This window comes from Urocitellus parryii, chromosome 2 (assembly GCF_045843805.1).
Source record: "Urocitellus parryii isolate mUroPar1 chromosome 2, mUroPar1.hap1, whole genome shotgun sequence".
In the NCBI taxonomy this organism is placed as follows: domain Eukaryota; kingdom Metazoa; phylum Chordata; class Mammalia; order Rodentia; family Sciuridae; genus Urocitellus; species Urocitellus parryii.
The window spans coordinates 135,681,250-135,702,078 of record NC_135532.1 but is presented as its reverse complement, the minus strand read 5'-3'; the positions used below and the strand labels follow the sequence as shown (position 1 = coordinate 135,702,078).

Genomic DNA, 20,829 nt, shown 5'->3' with positions numbered 1-20,829 from the left:
GCCATACATAGGGATAAGAGGCACTATTCCCAAGACATCTCAGTATCAGTCTCAAGATTAAAATCTACTATAATAATAGACTTCAAGATGGCTCAGATTCTTCTGATATGCTGTGTTATATTCAATGTGCTTTTATTAAGTAGATAGTGTCTGGAGGCTTTAAACAGTTTTGTTATACAGGAGTTTGTTTCAACAACACTTTTTGAAAGGACATTCAACCCGCCTACCTTGGATTAGTTCATTGATTATTCTGCCCTTTGCCTTTGTATTTCTGTAGTACTTTGAGAATAGTATTATCTAAGAATAGTTTGAAAAGATAGTCTCCTCTTCAAAGTGAGGGAAAAATGCAGAAATTAACATAAAAAAACTCACTTTCAACTTCTTAACAGGTTCCTAAAATAAGAACTTATGTTTAGAATATACAAAATTCATTTATCACCAAAAATGTTACTTTATAGAATAAAGCTACTTCTTTCCAATTAGATATGACTGTTTCCTGAAAGATTGTGCCTTTAAAATATTGCACATTATTTTTAGTGATCATATAACTCCTCTTCTGATTTATATGAATAACATATTAATATTATAATACAAATACATGTGAAAATTAGTTTTTATGTAAATGTATACTTGGTCACAGCCTTCCTACTTGTTCCTAACTTAATATGCAGGACTAGCTCTTTTAATATACTATAGCATTGGGTAAAATATTTACTTTGATAACTAACTTCTGGTTAAAAAGAGAGTCAAATTTTAACAATTTCTTATTATGTGATAATTCACCTTTGAGTAATAAAAACATAAAGAAAAAAAAGAAATGATAGTATAAGGGTATAAGGCATGCCTTTAGAAACTATAATGTTCATGCAGCATAATGAAAAACAATAAACCAAACCTCTCTGGGCAAGAGAAAATAGTCATAACACAGTCTCCAATTTCAATAAATGAAGATATTGAGTTTAATTATACATTTATGAAGAAAATGCACACCTATAATATTTTCTCTTCAAAGCAAAAGGGGTTGGTTTTAATATACCATTATCTCCCTCAAGTATTTCCAACCAACATTTTTTTATTACAACATGCAATCTCTGCATTGAAAGTACATATTTGGGATGTTTTCTGGTTTAGCTCAATGTCATGAAAATATAGAGTGTAGATCTCTATGGAGACATTTTGAATATAGTACCAATAATTTAATATAGCAGGGGAAAATTACAAATTTTTTTAAACAAAAGCTTTACATCCACATTTTTTTAGAATAACCTCAAATGTATACATACACAAGATTACAGAATATCCTTGAAATTGCTTTCCTAAACAGAAAATATATTTTCATATTTTATCCAAATAATATATCAACATTAGAGAATTAGGAAATCACTTATATTTGGGCATTTAGATTAGAAACCACAACCAGGTCTTCTAAGCATTTTAAAGTATTATATCAGAAATTATATTAGTCTAATGAATACAACATGCCTTTGAAACTTAAAAAACTAAATAAAGGATGTGGTCTCTTTTTTTCTTTGTTTATATAAGGCAACTTAACTGTTTTGCAAAGCTATGATTAAGAGAATTTAAATCATTGTGTATTTTAGTCTGTCTAGTTTACAATTATAAAATCATTAGATTTTCTTAAGTTTTCAGTTAACATGCTCTAAGAATATTAACAATATTGTAGCAACTGGTATAAACATGTTTTCAAAATGATATTTTTTAAAAATAGAAAATTTATCTTTCAAAAGCCACATAATATGTTAACAAATATGATTCCATTAATCAAAATAATTACAGTTTTATAACTCTAAAGGATGATTTATAGCTGGATGCAATTAATATTAGCTGAAATCATTAAAACTTAGAATCATTTAAATGTTTTTCATCACTAAAGACATCACCATTAACCTTTGCTTATATCTTTATTTATATCACTATAAAACTGAGTTTAAATTATATCCCAAAAAAAGCAAATATAAATGTATTATAGGATACAAACTATATAAGGATTACTAACCATAATTTCTAGGCTTTGATCAACACTGCCTTACTCTAAAGTTTAATCTTATTTTAATATTTCTACACATACATAATGAGAAAAAACCCCACTATTCCTACTATATTTTCTTTTCGATATTGTAATACCCAATAGTTCTTTTTGTTGTTGTTAAATAGAAAATACATTTAGGATTAATGCTGTAGATTCCCTGAAAAATAGAGATTTTAAAAAACAGATTATATGCATGCACTGCAGATTGAATACACTGCCTACTCTTAATATTCAACATTACTTAATGACAACTGTCCTGCAAGGCTATTTATCACGAGTAGCAAAATATCTGGGATTCCTGAAATACTAAGGTAAAATTGACCTGAAGCAGTGTGTCTTGCAAACTTACAAGGTGCAAATTGGAGCAGGTGCAAAACTTGCTAATGTTTTCTTGTTATTAAGTTGAACCACTGATACTTGTCACTATTCTATTCTGCTGGGTACATAGATATACTTAAATAACATACAAAGTTATGCACGGCCAGTGCTATCTTTACTTTTTAAAAAAACATTTAGTTTTTAGTTTTATGTAGACAGAATATCTTTATTTTGCATTTATGTGGTGCTGAGGATGGAACTCAATGCCTCAAGCAGACTAGGTGAGCACTCTACCCCTGAGCCACAACCCCAGCCCCCCCGCACCCCTGCTATCTTTACTTTTTAACTATTATTACTCCTTGCCACTCCTTTCCACTCAAATATCAGATGTTTACTGATGTATTCTTTTACTTCTGAGAATTTTTATTAGTTCATTATAGTTATACATAATATTGGGGTTCATTTTGACATAATTATATAAGCATGGAATATAATTTGCTCCAATTCTGTTTCCTTTTCTTCTGTTTCCCTTCCCTCCTCTCTCCTCCTGTTGCCTTTCCTCTACTCTATTGATCTTTCTTCTACTTATTTATAATTTTTTTTTAATTAATGCATTATGAATATATATAAAGGTGAATTTTACTTTGGTATATTCTTATATGTACATAGAAATGTTTGGTCAGATTCATTCCACTGATCTCCCATTTGTCATCCCTGCTCCCACCCTTAATACCCCCAAATAATTTGGGGGATACTGAGGATTGAACTCAGGGGCACTTGGCCACTAACCCACATCCCCAGCCCTATTTTTGTATTTTATTTTGAGACAGGGTCTCACTGAGTTGCTTAGTACCTCGCTTTTGCCGAGGCTGGCTTTGAACTCAGGATCCTCCTGCCTCAGCCTCCCAAGGCACTGGGATTACAGGCATGTACCAACACACCTGGCCACCCCCAAATACTTTTAGTAAAAGATCATGGTTAGACATTATATAAAGGAAAAGGAAATATGTAACTCTTCTTAAGGAAGTATTATTGAAAGCCTTATACTATTACTGCATATCTAATATTAAAGAAAAACAATGACATTCTTTTCTAAAATAGGATTGGAAAGACAATAAAAAGTCAAACTAATATTACTTGAAAAACTTGCAAAAATAATTAGATGATTTGTTGGTTTTCATGATACCACATATATTTTTGCTTTACTGGATGTACTGTTCATATTCAGAGATTTTTACTTATAATATAAAGTATTTGAAGTGCCAAATGAAATGTAATATCAACCCAGTAACTTAATAGATGATACCTTTCCTCTGGTACCCCAAATAACCTATATTCACATTTGATTGTAAAGTCTTCTAAATACAGATAAACTATTTTTTGCTTTGTTTAAGTACAAGTTTATACCCATCATTAATTAGATATCTGTTATGAACAAAATTTTAGGAATAAAATGCTAATAAAATAAGTTAAATAAATAAATATTATATACGGGACATTACATCTACTAAAATAGTCTAAGGAATGGATAACAAGCAATGTGAACCTGTTTACTGAATATAGCAAAGACCTGAAGGTCAGGCATAAATGAGAAAGAAAACCATAAAAAAAATCCAAATAATTGGCTTAAAAATTATATGAGTAAAAAGTTGATTGAATGGATATAGTTTTCAAAATTCTCCCCTTTAAAAATTATTCTTTTTTTTGCATATTACAAGTGCCATTTTATCCTAGGACTTTTCCATCTCTTTTTGTTCTTCCTCCTCTGCATGATTGTCAGGGTAACATCACCTGCATTGTCAATGATGCTATAAATTTTTTTGTAATCTGCTGAGACACAGTAGCTACTGGCATACCTAGACACCCGTCATGAGTTGTGGCTAATGTCACTGAGGAATTGAAACTCTAATTGAAATTCTAATTTAATCAAAATTAATTTTTAGTTTAAATTGATTTGTGAGTAGTGGACACTATATATATATATATTCTACAGTGCATTGTAGGCCAGGATTTCCCAAGGAAACTCATATGTGTCCTGCTACCTCCTGAACACATCTGCCTGGATGTACCATAGCATGCCAAATATCCACATGTCCAATGTCAAAGTCATCACTTTCTCCAAACCAATTCCTGATTTAGTTAATAATTAACCAATAATATCAACTTGGCTTAAGACAGAACTATTAAAATTACTCTTGACTCCTTACTCTTCTTTGTGTTTCATATATTATGCAACATATTATTTGATTTTAAAATTGTCTCACAAACCTGTCATTTTTTTTTTCTAAAATGCACATCATTATTTTCACACACTATCACCAACAGCCCAATCTTTAAATCACTCTCAGGGGAAGCTCAATGACATTAAGACAAAGTTTAAAACTACTAAATTTCTCAAATGTCACTTCTCTGGTGAATTCTTCAAATCTTCTAATAGTAATCTCAGGTTCCATCTTCTTCCTTCCATCCTTTCCTCACAGATTACATAAATCATTCTATCCTTAGTCTTTTCTTTCCCCTTCCATATTTTGACCACATTACGATCACCTCCTATAACACACTATGAAATAATTTACTTGCCTTACTAATTCCCTGGGACCAATTCCTGTGTACTAATTGTTTTGGAATATCAAGTGTTTTTGCTCCCTGTGTCATTTACAGTAGACTACTAGAATGCTTAGATAACTAATAACAGCTTACGAGTGAAATGCTGAAGATTTGAAAACATAGCTAGAAAATTCCTAGGTGTAAAAGGAGAGTGTAAATAAGTCTATTTCAAAACATGAATCCATGTTGGTTTTTATTCAGTTATTGAAAGATTAAGCAGCTAAGATTTATACTGGTATTTAATTTCATGTTTGGCTTCTGTGATAATTTTAAAAATAAATACTACCTTGAAGGTAATTATAGAGGATAAGAAAAACAGCCTCAACATTGATGCAGCATGGGTCGCCCTTCAGCAACTGTATATGGACCCACCTGACAGTCACTGAAGCCATGATGGATTACACCTTTTGGCATCAATATTGAGCTTCATGCATTATTTTCTTAGGTTCCATGCTTTACATCAAAAAGACAAATGCCAAGACAAATTCAAACTTCATAAAAACAACAACAACAACAACACTACAGGACATTGAATACCCACCTTCAAGGACTCACAACTCACATACTATATGACATTTATTTTAAAATATTATTTAAATTCAGTACAGCACAAATAATACATTCTTAACTTATATGCAGAAATTATTTATATTCACATAAAAGCATATATAATGTAAGAGAAAGTCTAGAATGCAAATTGTTACTCACTTGGAAAGGATACAAGATGATATCACTATTATCACTGATGATACTAAATGCATGTATTTATTATGTTATTTACAGATGACTAAGAATATGTGACTTACAATGTTATGTCAAATATAAACTTTTATTGGAAGAAACAAGGAATATGTCTCTAATATTTCACTTACTCTAGCTTCTTGAAAATTTTTTAATATTTATTAATATTATACTACTGGTTATTCCTTAGTACTAAATATTAATATTTAGTACTAAATATGTGTCACAATTTTACCAAATATTTCTTATATTTCATATCAGTTTGGCATAATTGATAGACAAGAATTGATCCTAGTGTGTCTTTTAATATAGGTCAAATGTTGTTTTTATCATATTGTGCTATTATGTGGAACAGGAATGTCATAAACATGTGGCATGCTGTGAAAACACCACCATTACCCCTAGTGAAATGAGACATTCTAAAGACTTCAATTCTTCACAAGTCCATTTGGGTCACTTCCTGTATTCTCAGCATTGAATTAATTACTTTAGCTCTCTGTTTTCGTACTTTGGAGATAAATACATACATATTTTCACATCTTTGAGAGAAAGCAAGAAAGCATGAAATAGACAGATTTTTGCCTTAAAGTAAAAACAAAATTCAGAAAATGCAGGTAACAATCTATTTAAAGATTTTAGCCCTAGAATTTTTTAATGTTAATAATGGTACTGAATCACACACATGCAACATTTCTAGAGAAAACACAATAAATAGTGTCTTCTGACTTCAGAGATTGCAAGTGAGGAAGAACACTGGGAGTATATGACTTATTGGTGTAAAAATAACATTGTACTAAGTAAGATGGGAATTTGGTAGCTAAAACAGAACTAAAATCCAAGCTCCATATTTTCTCATCATGCATTTTGTTCAATTATTCTATACTTAATAGGTGCTTTTATTTTGTTGTTGTTCCAAAAAATTCACATTGAAATAAATTCAGACACTATTAAACAGTTCTTTGTACAGGTCCTCAGTTCTGTTATTTGTAAAATGATTAAACTGTAAAGATCCTTTTCTTCCCTTTGTCCATGTCTACAACATCAATGAAAGTATCCACTATAATTGGGAAGAGAAAATTAATACTGGATAATACATGTGGTCATAAAAAAAATCCTAGAACTCTTGTTTCTGCCTTTAAATGGGTTCTATTTTTTTCACAGACATGGATTTTTCACAATATTCATTTAGTGGTTTAATGAAATATCCATTTACATATCAAATATATTTGAAAATATATAAAAACATTTATACCTTCTCGTTTAATAATCTCTTATCTTCTGTCTAGTTCACATTAAATACTGACCTCTTAAAAATGTCCAGGCTCCCCTTCTCCCTTCCTAACCCATGCCTATTTCTCAACATGTTCTCAGCACTGTTCTTCTTAAATACAGCTAAGATCTGAGAATTAGCATGTGTGTGCATACCTCTATAATAAAAGAGCCAACATTTTCTTTGCTAACAATATTCTCATCTCATTATATATCTGATGTTAATATGGTCTCAAGTCACCCCTACCACCAAAATCCTTGATATTTCTGATCATCAGAAAAACAAGGAAAATGGAGAAAATATCATTATTCCATTACCTTTAAATCTTCAAATTATTTGCTTAAAAATAAGTAAAAACATATATTCTAAGTAGCCAGAATATTTGAAAATATACATTTATTTATCATAAAGTATATGCATATGTTCACCCAAATATATGTATATATTAGTTCAAATATATATACATATTTATATTTATTTATACTTGTGTGAAATAATATGTAGGTATATACACGCACATATATAATCAGTAAGTATTAAGATTGCGGATACTAAGGAAGTAGTTAAACTCATTTCTATTCTTCTTATATCCAAATAATAATACAAAATCAAATGATGGAGATATTAAAAAGTAAAATATGGAACTGGGATAGACTAGAAATAAAACTATGATAAACATTTAGCTAAGATCCAGATATTTCAAGCTTAGAACAATTTTAAATAAAATATAACTCACACTTCTCTTATTTTAAAGGCTTAGAAATAAAATAAATTCTAGCTCTTAAACATCAGAGATGGCCTTAGACTCTTGTTTCTCCCCTGAGCTCACTCCATCATCAAAGCTTGGTTCATTTTGCCACACTTCCGTTTTTTGAAGGAGAAAAACAACCTTGTAAAATTTCACTAAGATTTAAAGATGATTAAATCTTTCAAGTAAGCACATATAAATATGGATTATTCTTAAAGTACTGAAATGCCAATATCCTTTATAAAATCTATCCCAAAAGGCAGGTTTTGACAGTTCAGATAAATAATTGGCAAATGTAAAAATGTGCATGATGTCATGTGATGCCAGGAACATTAAATTTATTTATTTCACACTGTAAAACTTCATTTTCCTCACAATAAACTTATGGCTAAGGAAATGCACTAAAGATATAAGTATACCTACCATTGAGTAAAAACAAGTTTTATTTTTAAAGCAGACTAACCTCTTCCTTCAAAAAAAGAATCACTTCTTACTATAACCAGTAAGTACCACAAAGAAGTATCTTGAATATTGAAAGCAACTTTGGACAGAGAAATTCAAAGACCCATTTTGCATTGATGTAAATATCTAAAGTGATGAAGAGCATTAGGAATATAACACAAACCTATCTTCAGATTATAAAGGAAAAGTTAATTGTTATATTAAGGACATATTTTAGTATAAAATACCAGTTATAGATTTGTATGACCTTGAATGAATTTTTTTCTGAATATTTGCTTATTAATTTTACTCCTTAGAAAAGCAATATGATACATTAAAATTCTTTCTAGCATGCTTTACAAATTATTTCTCACGATTATTTTTCTTTTTTGCATCTGCCAACATAAACAATAAAAGTCACAACAAAACCTTTCCAATTCCATTCATGAGTTCATGATGGACTCTTCCCCTACCTTGCTTATGGTTTCATGAAGGTTGAAAAAAGGATCCATTTCTTCAATTTTTGTTGCATGTTTAGGAAAAACAGCCTCAGAGAGAAAACTTGGACCCTGTGGCAAATCAAAAAGGAAACATTTAAAACTCACCATTGATTTTGTTTTTCAAGTGCTTATTGGATTTTCTTTAAAGATTCAAAGTGACTCTAAATTGCTTTAAGGTTCCTGTTGATTATTGAACTTCATTGTACTGATCTAATTATCCATCACTGAATATTTGTAAATTAAAATGAGTAGAATTCTATAAACCTTGACATTGTTTGTATTTACAAAATAATGTTTTCTTAGCAAGAGAGATTAATCTTAACATCTGTCACCCCTTTCCCCTGAAATGCAGATATTTATGTATCTGCTTTGATTACAAAAGACCTATTTGAAATTCTGTTTTAAATTTAGAATTTTCTGTTTTAAGACAGGTGGAACAGAATGGTTTTGACAAATATGATCACCTATAATATCTTAGAAAAAGTGTATATAGTATTTCAAATATTTTCAAATTAACTTCAAAATAATAGGAAGATGAATTTGGGGTAGAAATCCCATATGGTTATTTTTGCTGCCATTAAAATGGTAACACTTAGTGTTATAAGTTTAGTGTTAAGATGATTGAAATGAATCAGACATACTATAATTCATTTTGTGGTTACATGTGTAACCAGGTTTTAGGATGCAAAAATATATGGAATGATGATGATATTACTACCAAAATCAATGCTATTAGATATATCAACAAAATCATCATCCTATAAAATTATTATTATTTACAGTAATAGCTTTTACTTGAAAACCTGAAGGAACTAGTTTATTTGGCTAGAAAATAGAATACATGGGATTTGATAAATGAAGCTAGATAGACAAATAGACTTAGAGACCAATGAATTAATAATCTTTCTGGAGACAATCATGGAGAAGAAAGATTCAAAGCAATCTACAACAACAGTTACAGCAGAGTTACAAATTTAGGCTAAATTTTATTATTCATGGAGCTATCCAGCAGCAGAACAGATTACTTTGGGTTATAACAATCAATGGTGGGGAGTTAGGATTATATAATTGAAGTTAATATAGATGAGGACTGAAATCAACTGAATCCCAAGTTCTTATGTATTAATCAATTCTGTGACAAGATATATGCTTTACTCCCTATTTACAAAAACACTGAAATCAGGCAAAATTAATCTGACTGCTCCAACATATTCCCAATTTTAAATAAAACCATGAATCAACCAATGGTGTTAGTACCTATCAGGATTAACAGTTTAACAAAAACACGTTTCATGTTCCTCTTTTCATTTGCCCACTAATCTAAAAACTGTCAGAACATCAGCTCAGTCCCAACCAGTACTCCACTTTGTAAAGTCTTACCATAAAATTCATATGACCCATGCCTAAAATTTAATAAATAATCTTTCCTAATTTCCTCATTCAGAAAGCCTGCTAAGACACAGTATTATGGGTTGAATTGAATCCATTAAAAATGTACATATTAAAGTCCGACTCAGAACATGACCACACTTAGAAAATAGCTCACTGCAGATGTAACTGTAACCTGTTAAGTTACAGTAGGTCATATAGGAGTGGTAATTGTCCCTGATGCAATATGACTATTGTCTTTTTAAAAAGTGGATATTTGGGGGCAGAATTACACACAGAGAGAATGTAATGTGTACATGAAGTCAGAGACTGGGATCATGTATCTACATGTCAAGGAATACCAAAGGTGTTGCAAGAAAACTCACAGAATCCATGCAGGAGGCAGGGGAACTGGTTCTCTCTCACATCTCTTAGAAGGAATCAACCCTGACAACAGCCACAACAGTAGACAATGAATTTCTATTAATTTACCCTGTTTGTGGAACTTTGTTACAGTAGACCTAGCAAACTACCACGTCACATTCATTCTTCAACAGGCGATAGGCCTAATAAACTTAATTTTGCTTATCAACATATTTTTAGAGATATGCTGGGTAGTCAACCTAAACGTTGGATAAAAGTTTAATTTTTCTACTTCATTAGTTGGGTATCTTATTCTCTAAAGGATAAGTTACCTCATATAAGAAACATGGAAAATATTATATAGTTCAGAAATATGTAAGTTCTTGGGTGCCTGGCCCATGGAAACACCACATTTGTGGCATTGTTGATGTGCTAAAACCCACAGATACCACAATAAGGAAAGGGAGGTGGAGATTGATGGCAATATGAGCATTACTAGCTTGTCAAGGACATTATACAGAGGATTTCTCATTATGGTAGGATGGTTGAATTAGAGGGAATCCATGATCTTATGAGGGACAGTAAGCAACTCATGTTTAATTATATTTATTTTCTAAATGGAGATCATTTTGAAACTAGATTAGTGTATGTATAACATGGATAATCTGTTGCATTCATTTTCACTTTATAATTCATCTTTGATGTCTTTAAAAGTTTGCCACACAAATAGTTTTAAATGAACTTCTTGAAGTGTTTTTATCTTATCAGCTTACTTAAAAAAATAACACTTAATAAATATTGCATAGGTAAAATATCAGCCAGCCTCAAATTGAATGATCCCATAAAGATGTACGCTGGGAATTATAATTACCACCATTTTTATTGAACTTTCAATTATTCAGTGGCAAACCCTATTAATTTAAATTATAAATATGGTCCTTATTCTCTAATGCAGTTCCTTTATTTGTCTTGCTCCTTCATTTATCTTTTAATAGACTACTCTTCTTTGTGTTTACTACCTCACTTATATAATCATTTTAAAAAAAATATTCATTTAACACTTACTATGTGCCAGGGACTGTGCTAAATGCAGTCCATAGTCCTTAATCTTATGATGTTTAATCTACTGAGATCTGTACATAAAAAGATCAAACTTTACTTTGTTCAAAATAATAAGACAAAACCACTACTTCATACACATGTGAAGATAACAATTCTGTTTAATAAGTAAGTATTTATATAGCCTTACAAAAATAATGCAATGATTTAAAAGAAGAAAATACACTTTATGAAAATTTTCTACTGCTATTATATTAACTGTACATGATTACTATTTAAATAGTATTTTATATTCACAGAGACAGGGCAGTAAAGCAATATTAACCACTAAGAAAGTGTTTTGTTTAGAATAATTCCTTCATGGACTGAACTTAAGCAATTCTTGAACAAATATAGACTGAATGCCACTTGGAGATCATATTAGGAATACTGCACAAGAATAAATATTGACAATAAAACTTTTTCTGAGATATGGGGTAAAATTCAATTTGCCTCCCATATCCCCTAATCATGTCTCCTTTCTGTAACATTTATCAGTATTTACCAATTCTCTTGCCTGTACTCTATGATTTGACTTTCCTGATTCTTTATTTGCATATTGTTACCTTCCTATAACTAGATTTTCTTTGTTCTTTTGAGTCTTTATGTTGTTCTTAGTATTACTCAATCATTTTGTTTACATAAACTCCCTGGGTGGAACTGTCTGTTTGTCTGGATTCACCTATCAACTTCAAATTGATAACTCCCATATCTTTATCTCTATGCCTGATCCCTGTTCTCAGTTTATCATTTCTGTTTATCCACAAGACCCTTCAAATACATAAATATATAATGTTCTGAACCACGATCATGTGTTCCTTCATTATAGCCTTCATTTCTTATCTTGAATGAGCATACATATTTTTCAAAATATGAAAATCTATATCATTCTTGATTCCAATTTCCTTTACCATCTGAACTATAGAATTACACTATGGTTGAACAATCATTTACAAGTTCTTACCTCTGGTCATAACCCAGTTATATATAACTTATAGCCAACTATGCTTCCTGTTATCTAGATGTGTACCAAATTCATCATTATGTCATTTCACAACCAAGTCCCAACCCTATTTTTCTTCTTTAGACTTTAATCATTTCTTTTTCTCAAAACTCTTTTGTACCATTTTTATATTGTTTCTGCTTCTTCTGCAACAGGGTATTCACCAGCTCTACCCACACTTTTAATATCTCTGCTTTTTTATTTATGCTATTTCTTATTCTGCCTAGAATAGTCTTTCATCTCTCATCTGTTATCAGACTTCGCCAGATTTTTTTCCCTGATCCTCAAGATCAAGCAAACAAACAAACAAAAAACCCATACAAAATTATTCTGTAAGGAAGAAGAAGTGACTCTAATGGTGAATGTGTTTGATATTTACCATTCTGATCAAGAATTACTTTTCTATGTAACCAAGAATTATAGTTGGTTAAAAAATTTCAATAACTAAAAATAAACCTCTACATATTGCATTCTATGTGAAATTTTGCTTTTTAATTGTGGCAGGTGACAGGAATTAGGGGTAAAGTATTTGTTGAGTGAAACAGTGATTTTTTTTTTTCAGGTTGCATTGACAATAGCATATACCAATGCATATGTGGTGGATAAATTTAAGATATATGCTGGGAAAAAAATTTAGAAAGAAGGATATTGCATTAATATAGTGAGAAAGAACAGGAGACTAAAACCAAAGAGTGATGTTAGAGAAAGAGATGAGGAGATGGGTTTGGTAAATGTTTAATAACTGAAATTAGCAATATTGGCAAATAATTGGATGCAGAAATCTTAAAAATAAGTCGGAATTTCAAGTGTTTCTAGATTTGATAGTTTGAGTAGTTAGAAATTTGTTTATTTAGAAATTATAGAAATACATGAGGGGTTGGGGTAGAAAAGTCATCTAATTTTAAACATTGAAGGTTAGATGTTTGTGAGATATTCCAAAGAAGTCATCTAAATGTGAATAACGATATTGGTCTGAAGTTCAGACCAAATTCTGGATTTGAGACATAAAGATAACTTTAGAAATATGTACATGGTAGCTAAAATGTAACAGCGTAGAACACGTTTTGAGTAATTAGAAAAAATACTCTGAATAACACCAATGTTTAAGAGGTATGAGGATAAAGTATAATTTGTTGAAAATATTATGGATGAACTCATCAGAGAAGTGTATAGAGAACATGCATATTTGATGTCATGGATGGTAGACAAGTAGATAATGTCTCTGAATGAAAAACTGATACAGTAGAGGGAGTAAATTAAGATGAAGAAGAAAAATATGTGTTGGAGGTGGAATTTCAGAGGTCCCTGGACTTCTGTCAGAGAGGTCTCTGAGGAGTTCTAACAGGTGAAAGAGACAGAAGGCAATTTGTTGCACTCAAAATGTAAGGAGAAGTGGACATCAACACCAAATCACATTTCTCTAAAAAAAACCAGATCATCTTGAGAAGTTAGAAAAATAAATCATTGGCTAAATTAAAAGAGTTAAAGAATCAAGGTAGGAAAAGTGCATTCGTTGTATTTTAGATAGAACTGGCATGGGTGTATTTGTAATGTAATAGAAAGTACCCAAAAGACAAGTAGAGATTTTTTTAAAGAAGAAAATTTGAGGGAATTCATAGATAATGAACTTGAGGAAAGAAAATTAGAGTTCAACAATGTTACCTAGAAAACAGAATTGTAAGTATATGATGAATGGAGAACAAAGATACTGTAGGATTTAAATACAATAGAAGACAGTATTAGTACATACACAGAAGAAAAGAATAGAAAAACTTGAAGGTTATTTTTAATTAAGTTTTAGCCTCAATTGAGACAGATAAACATCAACTCGCCATAACAAAATAAATATATTATTTTGCATATTTTTCAGAAATGATCACTTAACATTGTTTGTTCACATAGGCTGAGTGGAGACACTAGGCAAAACCATTCTAAACATCCCTAGTCTTTGGTCAACACTCAGTAGGTACAGCTTGAGATGAACAGGATAATTGTATTGCTTCTATATCACAGCCCCAGGTCATGTGTTCCACATGCATCACCTAATTTAATCTACATGCATACTTTTAGGTAGGAGCTATTATTACCACCCCCCCCCACACACACACTTTTACAAATGAGAACAAACATGTTTCAGGCACTTGCCCAAGATGATACCATAAATAAGTAACAAAGCCAGTTTATCTGACCTCATAGCTCACCCTTACATCCCCACACCAACACCCTCCTTACTGCCCAAGTTTCTCATAGACCATGATTCTGTGTATTTAGTTAACAGAGAAGATTTGCCTACTTTCTGTTCTAATTTCCTTAAAACCTTCATCTATTCTCCATAAGCAGCATAAGCAGAAGGTACAATTTAAAGGATATAATCAAAGACTCCCTGCTTATACTAAATAAAATTGTTATCCAAAAAGCCCCAAGTGTACGTCCCTCATTGCAATAGTCTTCTCTCTGAAATCAGAGAACATACGCATCAATACTTAAATTTAATATGTGAAATTAAAGCACTTGCAGCCTTTGAATGGCACTGACATTCATAATGTGCTAGACTGAGGGGAAAGGTAATTACAGTCATAATTTTTGAAACATAACATTCTCATCACTATTAAAAGTAAAAAAAAAAAGACCTGAGATAATGTGGAATTTAAATAGAAGTGTAACCATCCAAGGGTCAAATGTGGAACAATATTAGCACATTATTTTCTGAACACACTCATTTTTATATTTCAATTATTTTTTTTCAGGTTCTAAGAAACTCTGTTCTATAGGCTTTATGGAAAATAGTCAAAGTACTTTATAGTTCTATTCATATTGATTTAGTATCCTAATTTCAGACCTAGAAAGACATTAAAACTTTTAATTCAACCAAATATACACAGTAAAGCATGGAATATTCAAATAATTGAATGATTTTATGAAGTCATGAAACTTGTAGGAAAGTGAACACTAACATTCAGCTAAAGTGTGTGTGTGTGTGTGTGTGTGTGTGTGTGTGTGTTGGTATGTTTATGCTTTTCTAAAATATTTTGCCATTTCTTTTTAGGTAACTTGAGATGGGGAAAATAAATGTAAACCTTACAATGTGAATCATTCCAATGAACCCACATGTATTTTGGGTATTAAAGTCCCATATGCTGACCAAATATTTCCTTAGGATACAGTCTTCTTATTTTAGACTACTTTCAAACTAATCTCCCTTATATTTATTGCCTTGTTTCATATCTTAATCATTATCTTAGCCATTACACATATCATGTGTTGTTATTATAATATTTTTTAACAGTATACTTTCTAGGCAGATGAGATGTTGGGAAAGCTAAGGGATAACTACAAGGAAAACACTAAAGATGCTCTCAGAAACATTTTCTAATAAATACCTTCAGGTTAGTATTTTAATGGTAAATAATTTAAGATTGAGCAGATATTGTCAAACCATTATGTTTTCTTAACAAGTATTTATTATTTCATATACATTAAAAAAACAAATTATCTGGTATTTTTTAATGTTGCCATGTCTGTGCTGCTTTGATAAATGGAAGACTGGACCTGGCATAAAGATAAGGCAGATGAGGAGACACTCTGGAAAAGTGAACCAATAATACCATAAGAACAGATGTAGAATATGTTCAAAGTCCTCTTTACCAGACTCACAACTTCGAAGATCTTATAATATTAACTCAATGAAGAATTATTAGCTCTATAAATCAATCCTAAAGGGATAACTCATCTCTTCCAATATCCTAACCTGGAAACTTTCTTGAGAACACTCCTGTAATTTTTATTTTCTTGTTTCAGCCAAAGTGGAGCACTTGACACTGTGTATGTGTTCACGTCAGGAAAAAAAAAAAAGAAAATGATGTTAATATTCATTGTTGTTTTTTCCCTATTTTTGGTATTAAAGTCCTATATGACTTTACTAAAGATTCTTTGGTGCTATATTCTTTAGTTTATGCCTCAAAAACAAACAAAATCTCCACCAGTGTATAAGATAGAATAAAGTTTGAGAAATCAGCAGGCTTTTTCTACTGTCAATCACTCCTTGACTGCCTGTAATATCCTTGCTGTCTACCTACCACCAAGGGCCCCACATCCCTGCATTCAACACCTGGAGGTTTTAGAAGACAAACTTTTCTGGCCCTTCCAGATTCTGATGGCTTCAAGCATTCCTTCTCTGTGCTTGAATAACTCATGGTTCTGCCTTGGTGATCATGTTTCCTTTTCCACCATCTGTCTTCTCTTCTAATAGAACACTTGTCACTGGATAGGGGCCCACTCAAGTAATTCAAGATTATCTTATCTCAAGATCCCTAATTTAATTTCACCTGCTCAGAGTCTTTTAACAAATACGGTCACATTCACAGGTTTCTGGGTATAGATTCTTGGGATAAGCAGTACAATCCCACATCTTCAATGTATTAGAGCATGGGAAAGTTCTTTCTAACAGCAAACTGCAAGATTTCAATTCCAATCCAGACATTTTCTTGCTTCTCTTTTTGGGAATAGATATAAAATAGAAGACTTGTAAATTTCTAAAAAACCTGGAGATAAGGCGCAATTAATTTTTACTTTCTTGTTTCAGCCAAAGAAGAGGTAATCTTCTTTGAGGTAATTCCGATCTACTGTTCCAAGTAGTTATGGAATATCTACAAATTTTTTAAAAATTCTAGATTTGAATGATGGTCACATGAGTATACAATGTCAAAGCATATTTAAGATTTGTGCATTTTATTATGTATAAATTATATCTCAAAGGAAAATAATCTTTCTATGGAGCTATCATGTCAAAAAATCTTTCTTACCCTCTAATATTTCATATAAATTATCTAATATGTTGTTATATTTTGTTATAAAATTGTCCTTAATATCCCCTTACTACCCATTTCATAAGATCTAGTTTGCATCTCCATTTCATTCTACTATGGGTAATTTTTTCCCTCTCTCCTATCAACTATTTAAGTTAACTGAAATCTTGGCTGTTATTCTGTTAATCCTATAATTTCTTATGAATGCGTTCAGTGTTTTAAAGCCTTCCATGTTCCTTTAATATTTACTTTTTGATAGCACTACGATTTAAGATTAGTAAAGTGCTGTTGACTACTGTCATTTTCTAGGTGAATAGACTGAGATTCAGAGATATTTTTTTCCCAGATTTTGCTCGTCACTGGTGGATTCTGAATCTTCAACTCTCATCTGATGCTACTCAAATTTCACATCCCTGTATCTCAAATGCCTAAATGAAGCCAAATTAGCAATGATTACTAGATAATCCTGATGATATTACAGAAATCAAAAGAAAAATAAAGAGCTCAGGCTTGTTAAACTAAGCTAGATGCAACAAAGTTCCTTTTAAGATGTAAAGATCCATGATAAAGTTCTCCACATCAATGAGAGATTTTTGGGCTGTGTTCTCTGAATGATCAGAGTTGGAGAGAAAGTATTAAAGTCCCTTTAAGGATTTCTTGATAGTTTTAAGACTTAGCTAAGTGGGTATTAGATTTAAATGATGTTTTACTATTGAAATCACTGCAGTCTTACTATCTACAAGAATGGGGCGGGGGGGTGTCAGTCCAAATAAATAACATTTTCTTAATTTGTACAAGTATTAACATGTAATATCAAAAAATTTCAAGCATCTATAAAAACTCATGTATTCATATATAATATATTTATTAATTCTCTTGAAACAACAAATTAAAATGAAAGCCTTAAAGTTTGGCATCTACCATTAATAGTAGGAGACTATAGCAACATCAAGAAGTTTCTTTTGAGAGAATGAGATCAAAAATAGTGATTATGCAGCTTTCACTTACTAAATGCCTAATATTAACTGCACTGTCAGGCAGTGAATACTTCTATATTCTGCATGGTAAGGATTTTCTGAGAAAACTTTATTAAAACCTGGATTAAAGGATAAGCCTTAGAAGTTAAATGATGACTGAATAGTGATAGAAAACCAGAGAGATTTACCTCCCTGTAGGTATGTGTTTCCATTTCAAAGGGGCTAAAACCCAGAACAAACACAGCATTCCATCCCATACATAACACTCATAACTTCCACTATATCCAGAGGGTAAGAAGTTTAGAACTTTTCCTTCTTTCCCTTGTTCATCTCCTTCTCTCAGGAAGGGAGAAGGTGATGTGCATAAAAATTCTCATTTTCATATTTTCAGGGTTCCTATACTGTGTTACATAAGCATGCAAATTTGTCTGTCTCTTACTGCCTCATCCCAGAATGGGGAAAAGAATGGGAAAAAAAGAAACCAATATGGTTGCTATAAGTAATAATTTTAAATACTGTTGTATAGAATTCATGTTAAAATTTGGAATAATATATAGAGAGAGATTATAACCCACATCAGCACTAAATGTTTTAATGACAATAACAATAAAGTGATTGTTAATGAACATGAAAAAATAAATAAGTATATAAATATTGAATAAATATGAGACTTTAAAATACAAGTTTAATCAAATGTTTGTTTTAAATTTATATTTGCTTATAATGAAATATTATTATTTAAGCAATAAATGTACAATGTATCATATTTATAATAAATATACAATAATCCTTTCATGATAAATGAATAACAATATATAATATGATATATTATACTATATATACTAAATGTTATATACTCTAATAAATAACAAATATTTAATATTAATGAATATTATTGAATGTTTACCAATACTTATTGAATATTTGGCATGTGGCAAGTGACTTAAATTCTTTGTGCCTCAGTTCTCTCATCTGTAGAATTAATAAAATAATTTTACCTCCCAGGATATCATCATACAAACTTAATGTGCTAATACATGTAAAACTTTTAAAATCATGTCTAGAACTGTCAATCCATATAATAGCTTTAACATTAAGGTACTATTTTCTCCAATTTGCAAAGGAAGGTAACAGGCTAAGAAGGATGTAGGTGTTTGCTTAAGGAACTACATTTACTGATCCATCAGGATTCACTCACTCTCATTTAAGTCAAATGTTAGTGGAAAAAGTTAGTGTTGTAGTCTAGTCCAAGACAAAACAAGAAATGCAGAAAATTAATTTTTTTTCATAAAACTAAATACATTAAATCAAAGAGCTGCCATTTTCCTGAAGTTGTATTTTCATCTTTTGATATTAAAATATTTATTTTTTCTCTTCTAAAAAAACTTGAGAGTAGATTGCAGTCTTTGTTTTTTATTTGTTTTCTCTTAATGCCTTTACATGGTAAATTTAGATTTAATACTTTAGGTCAGTCTGAGCATTTTGATTTTCTAATTCAATTTTCCTGAAAGATGAAAATCTGAGAAGCACTTTTAAATCCTTTAGTATCTTGCATCATGCCAGTTTTAGAGGTTAAAAAAATTGCTTTTTGGTGACTTTATTCAATGTTTTCATGGTTGCATACCTTGGGTCAGGACTGAAACTTTAACCTTGGTCATTTGAGTCTTACAGAGGTCCTTACACTTACAACCCTACATCCAACTACACAATTCTACACCTTCAATAGGAGATGGCTTTAGAAGGTTAGTAGGCAATTTCATGACTCCATAACATTAAAAATAAACAAAACACTTAACGGAAACACTTTTCTACAGAAGTAATAGCTACATGGCAAAATGTCAAGATAATATAGACTTTCTGATTGGTAGGAGGCTTAACAGAGTTTTCAATATATATGCTAAATACTACTTAGCAGGAGGTCATAAGCACTCCCAATGTTTAAATATAATTTATTGTGCAAGATGTCTTATAATTTAAGCTTGAGTTTATAAACATATGTAAGCCAAGTACCATTTTAAAATAAGTATTAATTGTCTTGATTGTTTCAGAGATTCTGCAAGCCAATTTTGTGTTAGTAGAATATTGGGGGGAAGGTAGGGGTATTATATGCCACTTGAAAATCTCTGATGTGCAAAAGAAATATACCTGTCTATAGATAGTCCATGAAATAAGGAACTATCTATAGATAAAACATACTTTATGCATCATGAATAGTATCTAATATTAATGAAACACATTGCAAATATAGCTCAATCTGTATAAAATCCTTAATAAAGTAAATACATTATTATACCCACTTTATGAATAAAGAATTTGAGGCACATTCATTTTATATATCTTGCCTAAGCATTAAATATGGAGAAAGAATCCAGACAGTATCGGTGCTCTTAACCATTATAAAATACATTGTCTAGAAAATGCAGCATATAGATCATAATACTGTAAATATTTACTTATATGATTTCAAGAATGATGGTAGGTGAGAAAAAATGAAATCTATATTCACTTCCTATAATTTTCTTATATGAATAAAAATCACA

The 20,829-nt window shown here is 30.8% G+C and overlaps 1 protein-coding gene across 1 annotated transcript in view; it reads right to left on the bottom strand.

Annotated features, from left to right (window-relative positions):
- The window catches only part of Naaladl2 (N-acetylated alpha-linked acidic dipeptidase like 2), an 876,353-nt gene that overhangs the window by 145,506 nt on the left and 710,018 nt on the right, over window positions 1-20,829 (bottom strand). The window contains exon 11 of the mRNA XM_026382942.2: window positions 8,649-8,744. Within this exon, the coding sequence (XP_026238727.2) occupies window positions 8,649-8,744 (96 nt within the window). The remainder of the gene's footprint in view (window positions 1-8,648; window positions 8,745-20,829) is intronic.